The sequence below is a fragment of the Octodon degus genome, unplaced genomic scaffold, assembly GCF_000260255.1.
Source record: "Octodon degus isolate 3935 unplaced genomic scaffold, OctDeg1.0 scaffold00060, whole genome shotgun sequence".
Lineage (NCBI taxonomy): Eukaryota > Metazoa > Chordata > Mammalia > Rodentia > Octodontidae > Octodon > Octodon degus.
In genome coordinates this window covers 9031927-9045415 of record NW_004524636.1, presented here as the reverse complement: position 1 = coordinate 9045415, position 13489 = coordinate 9031927, and the positions used below count along the sequence as shown (strand labels likewise).

Sequence of the window (13489 nt, the reverse complement as noted above, 5' to 3'; positions counted from 1 at the left end):
GCATTTAGACATATTCATTCCTAAGTGAGAAGTTAGAGCTGCTAAAACAAGGGAAGACTGTCAGCTCCTGCTGTGTGAGACATAGCTGCCTTTCCTTTAGCTTTTTTGAAATTTATCCCTTTTTCCCCTCTTCATGTCATTGCATAAGCAATCTACAATAACTTAAGATGTGTATGTTGGTTCATGTAATCATTCTGTTAGGGAAAGTCCAAGATCTCTAAAAATTATAATCACACTTGACTTTTTAAGTTGTGAAGCAGAAGCATTCAAAGCATAGCTAAAATGCTATCTCATTGAATAAAAACTATTAGGCTTGTTTTATTAGGTTAAGATAAATACAGTCCAAACCATTCTTTTTCCACTTCATCTCTCCCAATAGGCAAGTTCAATTAATCCATTTATTCTTCCTGGTTGACTGCTGCTCTACCAAATTGGAATGAGTGAGGTTTATTGCAAATGCCCTTTTGATTCCATTATTGCTATCTGCCCTATTTTACCCATTTAAAAATAGTTTGGGATTCATCAACCATGCCTTGCAAATAGATGTGCAATCCAGAGTTGGAAATATAAAAGCACCTTTATACTTATGTCATTGGACTTGATTTTTTTAAAAAGGATTTTCCTTATTTTTATTTAATTTTAGTGCCTCTTGCTTCTAAATCTAATAATTCCTGAAGCCAAAACAGAATGTTGAGATTAGATGCTGTTTATAGGCACCAAAATCATTATAATTGAAGTTTTCATGTAGATAATTCATTCATATATTAAATGTTGCAGTTTTTTTATGGGATCTAACTCTTTGAGATTTCTTGGGAACAATGGCTTGAAATTACCATGCTTATCGGTAACCCAGAATGTAAAGGTAGCCTGGGCTGAGAGGATGGATGAGTTGACCTTGATGGCTACCTGGCAACTTAAATACATCATTTCCTTCATTAATGTAGCTTGGGACTGGCTTTATTAACACTAAAAGCAACAGCATCAGGACCTAGGGGAGGCAGGAAAGGCCAGGACAAGAGGATGTCAGTAAGAAGGTTAAGATTCCTCATTTTAAAATGAAGTTATTCCTTACCTCTTCTACCAGTTGCAGCATACGACGGGTGCTTTCCAGCGACTAGATAAAAAAAAAAAAAAAAAAAAAAAAAAAAAAAAAAAAAAAAAAAAAAAAAAAAAAAAAAAAAAAAAAACATTGTAAGGGCAGGAACAAGAGATCTTGGAAAGGCAGAAATACTTTATTCATTTGTGAAACACAGAAGGTCTCTGTCGCATATTATTTTAAGTCTGAAACTGAAACACAAAATGTCTTTTCCAGTTCTCAGTCTCATTGCTATTGGGCTTTCTGCATGATCAGATTCCCTGAAGCAACGATATGAAAGCTTATCGTCATAAAATCAAAGCCATATGAAGCTGATCTCGATATTAAAGACAAAGTAATCTGGGGAAGATAATTTTGCATGCTCTAGATGCATGTAAAATTATCTCAAATACCCAGAAGACTAATTCGGCCTCCCTGGGTTAGGAAGATTGAATTTTAAACACAAACATCATTTCTCGTGAATTGAGATGAATATAGCATGCAGTTTCTTATAAAGCTCCTAAAAACACAATTGGAAGTTGTTATCAATACAAATTAAGCTGTCGCCTTAGGGTGAAGAAAATCAAGCATGTTTGAAATAACTAGGCTATAGGAGACAGTTATAATAATTGTCTTCATTCTTAGATAAGAAAAAATGGGTAGGAAAGGCTGAGCTCAGTGCTGGTCCCTCAGGCAAAGTTGTCACTTTTTTTCAGTTCCTTTAACACTGCTAGAATCCAGCAACCAGTATAATTTCTTGGAGCTGTGCTTTTAAGGAACAAACTTTTTGGTCAAGAACCTGTAGAAACCTGAAAGATATTAATTTTCTTGGGAGAGACTTAAGAGGCTGCTTTTTGTTTAGAATGGCTGTAAGCAGTGGTTTGCTGGTAGATGCTTACTTAGCTACATGTCTGAGGAAAAGCGTGTGGATCTACAGACACACAGTCAAGTTTATTATTTTATTGATATAAAAGATGAATAGCCTAGAATTTACCATTAATAAAATATACAACAGTCTATTGTAAATTCCATAGAGCCAGCTGCTTCTTGCAGATAGCTTTTAATAATTTTTTGAACTCTATGTCCATAGCTAGTTAGTATTGTTGTGACATTTAGTATTGGTTGGGTAGCTTCATTTATGCTCCTAAAAAGAAAATGAAATAAGGAAGATATATTTTAGAACTTGACTTATTTGTCAATAAGCAATGCAATGGATTTGTTGAAGAGAATCATAGTTTCCTAAATATTGAAAGATTTCCTCAATGTTTTGCATTATTTGGAGTATAATGGCTGCAGACACAGATACTGTTAAGTTTAATCTGCATTATAAATGTTTTCTTCATTTTCTTAATCTAGGTAATGAACAAAAAGAACTCATCAAAGTTGGTTTTGTGGTGTTTTCAGAGTCTGTGGTACAAACCCTGCCCTCTCTGAGGTCTAACTACAATACAGTGTCAGAGACCATGAAGCTGAAAAGACGATCAGTAACAACCCATGACACCAGATTCTCATCTCTGATATGATGGACACAAACAATTCTGGAGCACAAATGTAGTGAAATGTTGTAACCTAATCAGAAAGTAATGGGTTTTGAGTATTTATTATCTTTGGTTTTAATATAACCTGTCTGACTCTCAGATCATATAATTCAAATTTCATAATATCTTGTGTTTAGGAACCAGTTTGAAAGTTTCCTGAAAGTGCTAAGAATCAGCTCTCAGAAGTTAACCAGCTCCAGCACACCACTGTTTGTAAGTCGTCCTGCTTTTCTTAGCTGATCTTCATCTCTGAAGGTTTCTAGAAATCCAGAGTTAGGGCCAGGACATCCATTTATATACAGAGTTTAATAATCAAACTCTTCCAATCTGCAGAGACCTTGGGTATATAGAAAATCAAAAGTCTTATCACTTCTATTTTATTTACAACATTAGAAAAAGTCTTTTTCCAGAACTGGACTCAGACAATCCCCTCACCTCCCCATCTTTTGCCTGGTTGCCTGTGCTCCACCCCGCCCCCCCACTCACCTCATCCGCCAACTGGTCAGCCCTCCTTTGCATCTCCTCCAGCTCATTGCGCATGTCCGCATCTTCGGCCATGGTAGTGGTAAGGGGTGGCTGGGCGCCTAGCCTGGGGGGTCAGTGGTGGGTTTGGCCACAGAACCTAGGAAAAAGCAGATTAAAAAATGTGGGAGTTCATATGAGTGTGTGTAGACATGGGTAAAGGCCATCAAATCTAAATGACCCAAATCAGTCCTAGTTTATTGAACTTAAATGAAGTCATACTTACACAGGGGTCAACAGTGTGATGCCAATTATCCCAAAGGAGCTATGAACACACGCCTGCCAACCTTAGTATGGAGGAGGTAGAGTCCTGCCCACATATCCAGGGTCTTAAAAATCATGAAGCACCCAAGGGTTTGGAATGATGAGATGGATAGATGTGTTCCTATACTTCCAATGTCACAATTATTTATTTTTATTTTTAAAACAGCTTTATTGAGGTGTAATAGACATAGAATCATCCCCATGTATTTGAAGTGACACTTTGACAAGCTTTAGCATCTGTATACACCCACAAAACCATGACAACAATCAAGAAAAATGAACAAATCTTTCACTCTCAGAAGCTTCTGTATGCTGTTTGTAATCTTAACCACCCACTGCTGCCAACCCTACCCCACTCCACCCTTATGCCTGCAAAACTGCTCATCTACTTCCTCACTGTAGTTTTTATTTCCTAGAATTTTATATAAATGAAATCACATCCTATTATTTTTGCCTGCCTTTTTCATTTCATATAATTATTTTATGATTCATCTGTGTAGCATATATTAATAGTTCCTTCCTTTTTGTTGTTCAATAGTATTCTGTTATGTTTAAGGGCATTTGAAAGTTACGGGCCAGCATATTCTTGTCGTCATTCATTATCAGAGGTTGTCAAGAGGATTGTTATGTGAAAAGCCACTATCATTTCAAAGTAGAAGGATCCCTGGGCCTTAAACACAACCAGGATACTTTTTTAGCTATTCTCTTGAAGTCTCATGTGGTACAAATAGCAGGGTTGAGATCCGTATAGAGCAAACTCTGCTCTTTTCCTCCTTTCTTATTCCCATTCTCCCTTCCTCTCACATATTTATTGAGCACCTGTATAATGCCAACATAGAGCTGGGTGCTAGAGATATAGTGATAAACAAGAAAGGAAAAGTCACTCCCTTCAGTCTAATTGGGAAGATGGAAATGAAAGAAGAAAAGAGAAAGTCAGGCCATTCAGTGCAGTGAAATGGCACCAGGAGTCTTAGCTGGTTGCATGGGTGCACCTAGGGACACCGGGCCTGCCTAGACATGGACGTCAGGGAGATGCGAGTAAGAGGATTAAGAGGGCATTTGTGATGATACTGCATGAATTTGATGTGATGAAAACCTCTCTGACAGCTCCAATCGTAGGAGTCATGGGCTCTTGTCCTGTAGCTGAGACAGCTGTGCACTGGCATTTGGCCTTCCTCTTGCCTGGCAGAGTGTGGCATTTGATAAATGTGTACCTAGCCAGTACCTGCACCTCCAGGCCACACACTGAAGGGAGATGGTGCTATGAGGTTCGAGATAGTCTGTGGATTTTAATGGAAATGCAGTGCACCCCTGTCATACTAAGACAATTCAGCAGCTGGTATTTTTTTGTTTGTAAATAAGAATAAATTTATTTAATCTGTTTTAAAGATTTAATGATATAAAAAGTATATATAGTATATCTTTAGTTATACATTTTTTCAGAGGTCAGTATTTTATTCCTGTATTTTTCCTTTAGCCAGAAAAAATAAAACTCCAAGATGATCATGCCATGAAACAGCAGGAAACTGGGAGCTTCCAACCCTCTGTAGGCCAAAAGCATCTGAAGTCTTATATCAGTGAGCAATATAGTCTACTGAGCTGAGCTACTGAATGTGGGAACATTGTACTTAATTTTGTTACAGCAGCTGGCGTTATACTTAACAACAAAGTCCTGATGAAGCTAGAATAGAAACATTGCCTATGAATATGATTTCTCAACTGAAAATCACATTTATGTCTGACCTTCTGAAAGAGACTTGAATAATGAGATTTACAGTTTTCAAGCAATACCACGTTATCATTCATATCAGAATCATCAAATATCAGGAATATGCTCACTGAGAGACAAAGAAGCTAGCTTTAGAGGGGATTCTGGGGCGGTGGGTCAATGAACTCTTCTAGGTCCACTCTGCTGTAGCTTTCTCAACTGCAAAGAATGAATGCTCCTGGGATTTTAATTTAGTACACCATATTAGGACCTTTCACATTTATCACTCTTGTGAAGCAAATCTTACTATTTAAGGCTCCTAGGCAGTAGGACTCCTAAAGCATAACTTTTTTTGAGATAATAGATTTCATAGTTCTTTTCTACTGCATGATTCCTGGATAGGGTGTCACATGCAAAATCATTGTTAAAGAAGAGAAGTTTTAGGGCTGCATTTTATTACTAGCAAAGGGGGAGTAGGGTTATGTAAGTTGGTTTTTATGGTGAATCTGCTAAAAATAAAATCAACACACACTCTGGTTTGATCCCTGGCACGAAATGCTATGCCAGCCCTGCTCTCAGGGTGGGCTGAGCCAGCCAGAAAAAAAAAAAAAAAGAAAGAAAGAAAAAGAAAAAGAAAAAAAAATCAACATAGCATTATATCATGAGCCAGCTAATTTTCTTTTCTTTTCATTTATGTATTTGGTACAGTGTCTCACTATGCAGTTTGGCCTCAGAGTGATCCACCTGTTTTTGGCCTCCCTAACACTGGGATTATAGATGTGTGCCACCATGCCCAGGCTCCATCACTAGCTCTGTGTGCTCTGGGGGTGGGGCCTACGCAGCATGTGGGACCAGGAATTGAGCCCTGATACCTGTGCTTGCCAAAGCAGGCACTTACTCTGTGAGCTATGTCACTGGCCCTGAGCCAGCTAATTTTCAAATGCCTGTCCCTGCTACCAGAATTTAAGCTTATCTATCAGAGGATATAAGGATAAGTGCAGTAAATGCTTGGTATATTACTTAAATGTCACTCTCCACTTTAGAAATTAAGCACTTAGAAAACAGAAACTGGAAGGAATTTAAATCAAATTTCTCCTGAACTTCAAATGGAGCAAAACCAAAATTCCAGGGCCCTTCTGAGTGACAGATAAATCCTCCAGAATAACATTGTGGATCATTGGGAATGTTGGGGAGACTATGGGCCCAAGTTGAGTAGACTGGATAATGGTTTTGATATCTGAAAAGACCAAAATAGGTTGTTGGTCATGGCACTCAAAGGCTGGGTGGCTTTGGGCCAGTTTATCATCCTCTCTGATCTTCACCTTTCTCAAAAGAACAAAACAAAACAAAAACAAACAAACAAAACCAATCTCACAGACTTGTTGACAGGAATGAATAAATTATAGAAAGTTCTAGTCAACTTTGTCGAGATGAGAGGGCTTAGTATTTTGAAGGCCTTGCTCATTCAGAATGGCTCTTTCTTGAGGGTGGAACAAGCCAGTGTCTGTTAATTAGTTCTCCTTTGCTAATGGTTGTGCATGGGGCTTGCTGCTGTGGTGCCCAGCTCCTGTGGAAGCTGAAACCAGGGAAACCATCAAAGTACTGAGTCTCTAGTCACCAAGAGCACCTCTCATGGGATTACCATAGGAGACAAACAAGAGCACCTTCTGGCCCTGCTGTCTGCCTTCCTGCTCTGCGGCTCAGTTTCTTGGGGGTGGGGTGTGGGGGAAGGTCTTCTTTTACTGTAAGCAAGTGTCCAGGTTTTCCCTTTAATACCTCAGTTTGTCAAAAAGTTGCGATCTGTGTGCCTTCAGACCTGTAGGGTTCTTTCTATCTCCTACTCTCTCTAGTTATTAATGGATGTACATTCTCTCTGTCTCTCTGTCTCTGTCTTGATATCTCTGTCTGTCTTCTCTCTCTCTCTCTCTCTCTCTCTCTCTCTCTGTCACACACACACACACACACACACACACACACACACTCCAGCCTCATATGTCTACTTGTCAATCTCCTCTCATAGTTGCTGCTCTTAGCATGGGAAGAATAGCTGTAGGGCCCCCTGGCTCCATGCTGACAGCAGCCTGTCTGGGTCTGGCAAGGGGACAGGTGGCAGTCTGGCAGAGGAGCCCTGTAACAAATCCCAGTGTGTTCCTCTCTTTAATGCCCCTTAGGAGTTCTCACCACCTCGGTCTCACACTACAATGCAGGGTCATGTTTATGGTGTGGAAGGAGGGCTGATGAATCTTACAGAGCTCAACAACAGCATTTCAAAGCTGAAAAGCAATGTCTACCTTCCTAACAAGCAAGGCTGGAGAGTGGGTGCTAAGCCTAAGTCCAGGTCATCTACTGGGACGTTTATCACCAGTGTTGGATCAATTGTCCCCACAGATCCAACCCAATGCATGCTAGCATCCTAAGAGATGGATATAATGATGGTGATTAGCTATCATGTCAATAGCTCCAAGGCTATAAACAGTGAAGCTACAGTTATTATCACAGTGGTGTGGAGCACTTCAATCCTATTAGCGAATTTAACCTGCTTTCTGTCCACTGCCTGGGCTGGAGACATGGCCCAGACAGCAATGCCTGCTTAGCAAGTGAGGATGGGAAAGCCAGCCTCTCAAAACAATTCCCTGAGGCTCTGATACAAGGCAATTTCCCAGTCCATTAAAGACTCAACGGTATCTAATTAATTGTCTCCAACTACCACCCAAGCAGGTGTTCAGTTCATGTTAATTGAATGAGTGGATGGATGGATGGATGGATGAACCCCTACATTCTGACAGTTTCTTTCATGTCTCAAAATCAGCGCATTTAGGGAAGTTTAGGACAACTCCAACAAGAGTCAGAATCACCAGAAAACTTGTTAACACAGGTTTGTGGGTCCCAAGCTCACAGATTCTGGGGTTTTGGGCTTCTCACAAGCCCTCACATGACCTTGACACTGTTGGGCCACAGGCCACATTTCAAGGAACTCTCACCTGTAGAACATGCTCCCCAGAATGTTAGTAAATGCGACAAGGTAGAGTGGGGACAGTTCCATAGCTATAAAAAGTAGGGAAACAGCAGGCTCAATATACCAGGGACTGTGGGGGCCATTAGTGCTCATGAATGAAATCTTTTATACTGCTTGCTTTTGAGCTAAGCAAGGGCAGATTTTACACTTTCAAATTATTAAAAAAATTATGAAATGAAGAAACTTTGAAACATGTACAATTCATATGATATTAAAATTTCATGGTTTATCAATAAAGTTTTATTGGAACATTTGCTTGACCACTTATTGGAATGATGATACCATACACAAAACCAAAAATATGTATTACCTGGATCTATACAAATGCACCTGTAGATCCCCAGTTTCAAAGAACTTAATCAGAACTCCTTCAGCATTTCTGATCAGTCTTTAATATTGCCAGAGAATGATGCATTTCCTATAGGCAGACAGCATAGTATGAATTCTTTTTATGTTTATGTATAAAATCTTTCCCTGGAGTTTCTGCTAGTGTTTCTTGAAACATATTTTAAAACAAGAAGTAAAGCATAGAAAAACATATAACATACAAAAATAGATTGGTCTTTGACTATTTCTACAGGATTGTAAATCCGTTTTAATCCATGCAGGTTACTATGAGGCATAGGGTGACTTCATGGTCTGATTTCTGATTTCCATGACCAGCTGCTGACAAAGGTTCTTAGATCCAGGAGCAGCCCTGGGGTGTTTATGCCAGAGACAGACTTCTGGACAACTGTCACTGTCAAGGTATGTGGATGAAGTGGGCTACTTGCAGTTCTTCTTTGTGTCTGGGGTAATTGTGTAGCTCTTCACTCACTACCGTTACATACAAGTCTACTTGAGCCCCTCACTAGCCTCCCATTAGCTGTAGGTTAGGTTTAGAATGTCTCCTAAAGGTCAGTTTGGTGCTCTGGGGAAGGTGGTAGAACCTTTAAGAGGCAGGACTCAGTGAAAAGAAGGTAGGTAATTGAGGATGTCCCTTTAATGGGATGCTGGGACCTGGCCCCTTCCTTCTTTCTCTTTCACTTCCCAGACTCTTGCAAGTGAGAAGGCCTTTTACCACCACATAATGATGTCCTTGCCACAGGGCCAAAGCCACTGGCCAATTTGGCATGGAATGAACCCTTCCAAATTGTGAGCCAACATAAATGTTTTCTTCTACTAAGTTGATTATTTCAAGTACTTTGTCACATGGAAAGCTGACTAACATGGGAGAAAATGGACTCTGAAGCAAGCTCCCTTTGTTTCCTGTTAAGGGCTTAGGTATAGTAGGGTAGAATTGCTTTATCACTGCAAATTTCAGACTCAAAGATGAGGCTGGACCTAGAGGGAAGAAGAGGGTGCAATGTTGTAATGTTTTGATATACAAGGTGAGCAGAGACTTGGCTATTAGTTCAACCACTCTAGGGGAATAATGTCTTAGGAAACTATTAGGAGAATGCATCCTAATAATTTCTTTCCACATTTCCTCTTTCAATTAATAAGAATGAATAGATCCATATCAATCAACATCTATTACTTGAACACCATAGAGAACTGAAAATACATTTTGATGTTAGCCCACACAGAGGTACACTTTCAGAGTCAACAAAAACAAATGCAAAAGCCCAAAGGACAAAGGGATTTTATGAACCAAGGTGGGCAACTCTCTGATGTATTAATAAAAATCATGGTAATGTGTACTTCCAGAGGCTCACTTTTTTCTAGATGTTGTTTTATGTGCTTTTCTTCTATATAATACATAACCTTCCACAAGATTTACAATGACACATGGTGCACAAATTACAAATAGCTTCACTTTGTAAAGTAAGATTCAGAGTCTCACAAGTAACTATACTAGGCTAAATTTCAAATTAGGAGTTTGGGACATTTTTAAAGATAAGTATTTTCAAAAGATATTTACTGAAAGCAAGTTGTGTGGGATATTTCTTCTTTCCATGAAAAACTGCAGGCTATTTTAATTTTTAGGTTCATTCATATATTGAAAAATAACACAAAGTGGTTTGATAGGTACCTTGAAGCCTCCATACTAGATGGTGATATTATTTATAGTCTCTATGTTCTTAATCTCTAGGCTTTTTTCTTTTCTTGTTCTTGTTTTTATGTTATTTCTCTATTCCTCCAAGATACTTTACTGTGTCAATATTTGTATATTTTTTGAATTGAAAAATAGTATGTTTATTCTACTTTTTTGTTATTGGTACAGTGTACTTATTGCTACAAACTGTTCTCTAGGTTATATCCTGTAGATCTTACCATTTTTGTAATTTCTAATTTTATTTTCACTAATGAGTCAAAGTGAGCCATACAAATTTTTTTGTACCAGGGACTGAACTCAAGACCTTGGGCTTGCCAGGCAGGTGCTTAAACCACTGAGCTTTCTCAACAGCCCCAAGTTTTTGGCTTTTGGATTATGTTGAAATTTCCTTTTTACTCTATTAATAATGTTGTCATGTCTATAGACCCCCAATTGCTACCTTTCCATAATGGATTCTAATTTTTATTAGCATTAAAATTAATATTGCTAGTGGTATGCATTTCATTTTACTTTATGTTCTACAGCTTTGATCCACTGAAGCCTTTCTGTTTACATCTTCATCAAACAAACTAAACAACAACAGCATCAACCTGAGGTTGATGGTACACACCCATAATTCTAATACTGGGGAGATGAGACAGTAGGATTGTTACTACTTTGGGGCTAGCCTGAGCTACATAACTAGACCCTGTCTCAAAAATAGAACAGAACAGAACAGAACAGAACAAAACAAAACAAATCCTCCTGAAGCAACAACAGCATCACACAGGTATTGACATCTAGGTTGCAGGTAGCACTTCTGTGGCTCATGACGGACTCTAGCAGCCCCTACTTCCTCTGGGGCTGTATCCTTGTCCCCTGCCAAGAGCTAGTCTTTGAGGCTCTTGGTCGGCAGGAGCTAATGATCTCTCCCATGGACCCACTCTGTAGGCATATGTTGTGGTCAAGGGTGGGCCTCCTGCTATTATTTCCTCTGGATAAAACTATTCCTTGCACTTTCTATAACCCTAAGACCTAAAGTGCACATTCTAAGGGAAACTGAGCACAGAGATTGCTACTAAGACAAATCCTGGGGGCTCCTCAGGAAACCTGGAGCAGGCTGGTGAGATTTCTGAAGATGGGCTTCCTGTGCTTTTCCAATTCATCACATCTTGCTCCATGTTTGAAGTTGTCTTTCTCACTTAAGCAAGGTCATCTATCTGCATTTATTCCAACATTTTGTGCCACAAAACTCATGCTTGTCAAAGTATTATTCATAGAATAGTTATTTATCAAGAGCTTATTATAGGATAGGAATCAAACTAAGAACTTTATACAAAAGCAGGGGGTTTATACAGGAATCCTAGACTTTTGCTGTTCCCAATATGGTCCTCAGATCCACGTCAGCCTCACTCAGAGCTAACTGGAACCGGAGCTCCCAGGTCTGCTGAATCAAAGAACTTTGAGAAGTACTGTGGCCAATCATTAACATGAGAAAGATGAGGGGCAAAGTCACATAATAACAACCAAAATCAGAGCTGGCACTAGGAAGTGGCTGAACCTATTGCCTTGGGGCAACTCTGTACTTGTGCTTCCATGGCCACCCTCATGCATCTTAATTTAATTTAATTTTAGTTTAGCTTAGTTTTAATTAATGCATGACAAATGCAGATTATTATGGGATACAGTGTCCTAATTCAATACATGCATGCAAGGGGTAATGAGCAAATCGTGGCACTATTAATGTCTCCAGGTTACAGGTCCTGTGGACGTCAGGTTTCATTTGCTTCTCGATCTGCCTGAAAGCTCTATGGGTCATGGGTTGAGTGTTTCCTGACAGTGCTCTGCCCTCTTAGAATGCTCACAGAGGCAAATCTTCCATTTGGAAAATTACAATGGCTATCAGGGAAAAAAAATCCATATACTATATCTTCTCCAGATCATGTTCTAGGAAAGTTAAAACAGAAGTATAATACAGAAAGGAAAACTCTGAGGTTTGAATGTTGGATTGTTCTGATAAATTCTTATTTTTCAAAAAACTAATAATTCAGGCAGGGGAGATAGCTCAGCAGTCTAAGTGCCTGTCTGGCAGGCTTAAGGACCCTGGTTCCTGATCCCCTGTACCACATGCTTTGTTGGCCCTGGGTGTGCCAGCCATGGAAACCGGGTGTGGTGGTACATGTCTGTAATCCCAGTACTGGAGAGGCTGAGACAGTAGGATCACTATGAGTCTGAACTGTGTAGCAAGAACCTATGTCCAATAAATAAATAAATGGTTTAAAAATAGTAATTAAGGAGCTTGGGAGATGGCTCAATGGAATAAGCGCTTCCCTGGCAAGCACAAGGGCCTGAGTTCAATCCCCAGTTCCACAAAAAACAAAACAAAAAAAATAGTAATTAAAGTTTATGTCTTAATGACCAAAGAGTACTTTTGGCACATAACATATAGCAAGATTCTGTTTATACGTCTCTTGTTAAAGAAGTGGGCATTTAAAAAAAAAGTGTTTTTCATAGTTTTAAGTCTTTAAATGCTTACATGAGATTTGGCTTCTTATTCTATTTTGAATATTCCTGTGAAAACAATTCAACCCCCTTCTATTTTGTATTAGATACTAATGGTTGTTATCAATTTCTTAGTTAAATCAAAACATGATATTTCAAATGTGATGAATCCATGGCTCATGAATAAATTAATTTATCATATGGAATCTATTTTATGCCCATAATCTGATTAATGACTAAGTCACATCTATTCACAGTGGATCTTTCTGAAGGCTCTGAGGCAGTAGCACTGTCTGAGGGCTCCTTGCTTCCAAACCTTTTAAAATTTCTTGTTAAAAATGCAGACATCAAGTTATAGCACCCATGGAAAGAGATCTGTGAAGGTGGGGCTAGAGTTGAATTTATATTTTCAATAATAATCACTGGTACATTTTCTGTCCCACCCCCAGAATGGGAGGGTCTGTGTATTGTATCATTTAGAACTGAAGGGCCTTGCAAATATCCAGTAGGACCTTCTGGCAACCTTAGGATACAACCATCGAGAAGTTCAAGTGTGCTTCCCTAGTGTGTAGGAGGGCACTACAACCTGAGAATGCAGCCTCTGAAAAGAAGCGAAACTCCCCCACCATGTTTTTTTCAGTGCTATGATATAGTGTGCATGCTGGGTTACATTATAAGTACACTTCTGAGAGGAGAATTTGGCTGAAGAATAAACTCAAGTGATAGATACTTCAACTAACTCACAAAAATGTCACCCTGCCCCCTAGAATCTCTGAGAGCAGGCATAGAGCACTATCAGAATCCCAACCCTTAAATAAAGGACTGTTTTGTTGTGGAAAATATATAT

General features: G+C 39.1%; 1 protein-coding gene across 2 annotated transcripts in view; it reads right to left on the bottom strand.

Annotated features, from left to right (window-relative positions):
• The window catches only part of Snap25 (synaptosome associated protein 25), an 87530-nt gene that overhangs the window by 31288 nt on the left and 42753 nt on the right, over positions 1–13489 (bottom strand). For both annotated transcript variants that reach the window (XM_004634300.2, XM_004634301.2), the window contains exons 2-3: positions 3100–3235; positions 1073–1114 (exon numbers count right to left, since the gene is read on the bottom strand). In XM_004634300.2, coding sequence (XP_004634357.1) covers positions 1073–1114; positions 3100–3171 — 114 coding nt within the window. In that variant the 5' untranslated portion in view covers positions 3172–3235. The remainder of the gene's footprint in view (positions 1–1072; positions 1115–3099; positions 3236–13489) is intronic.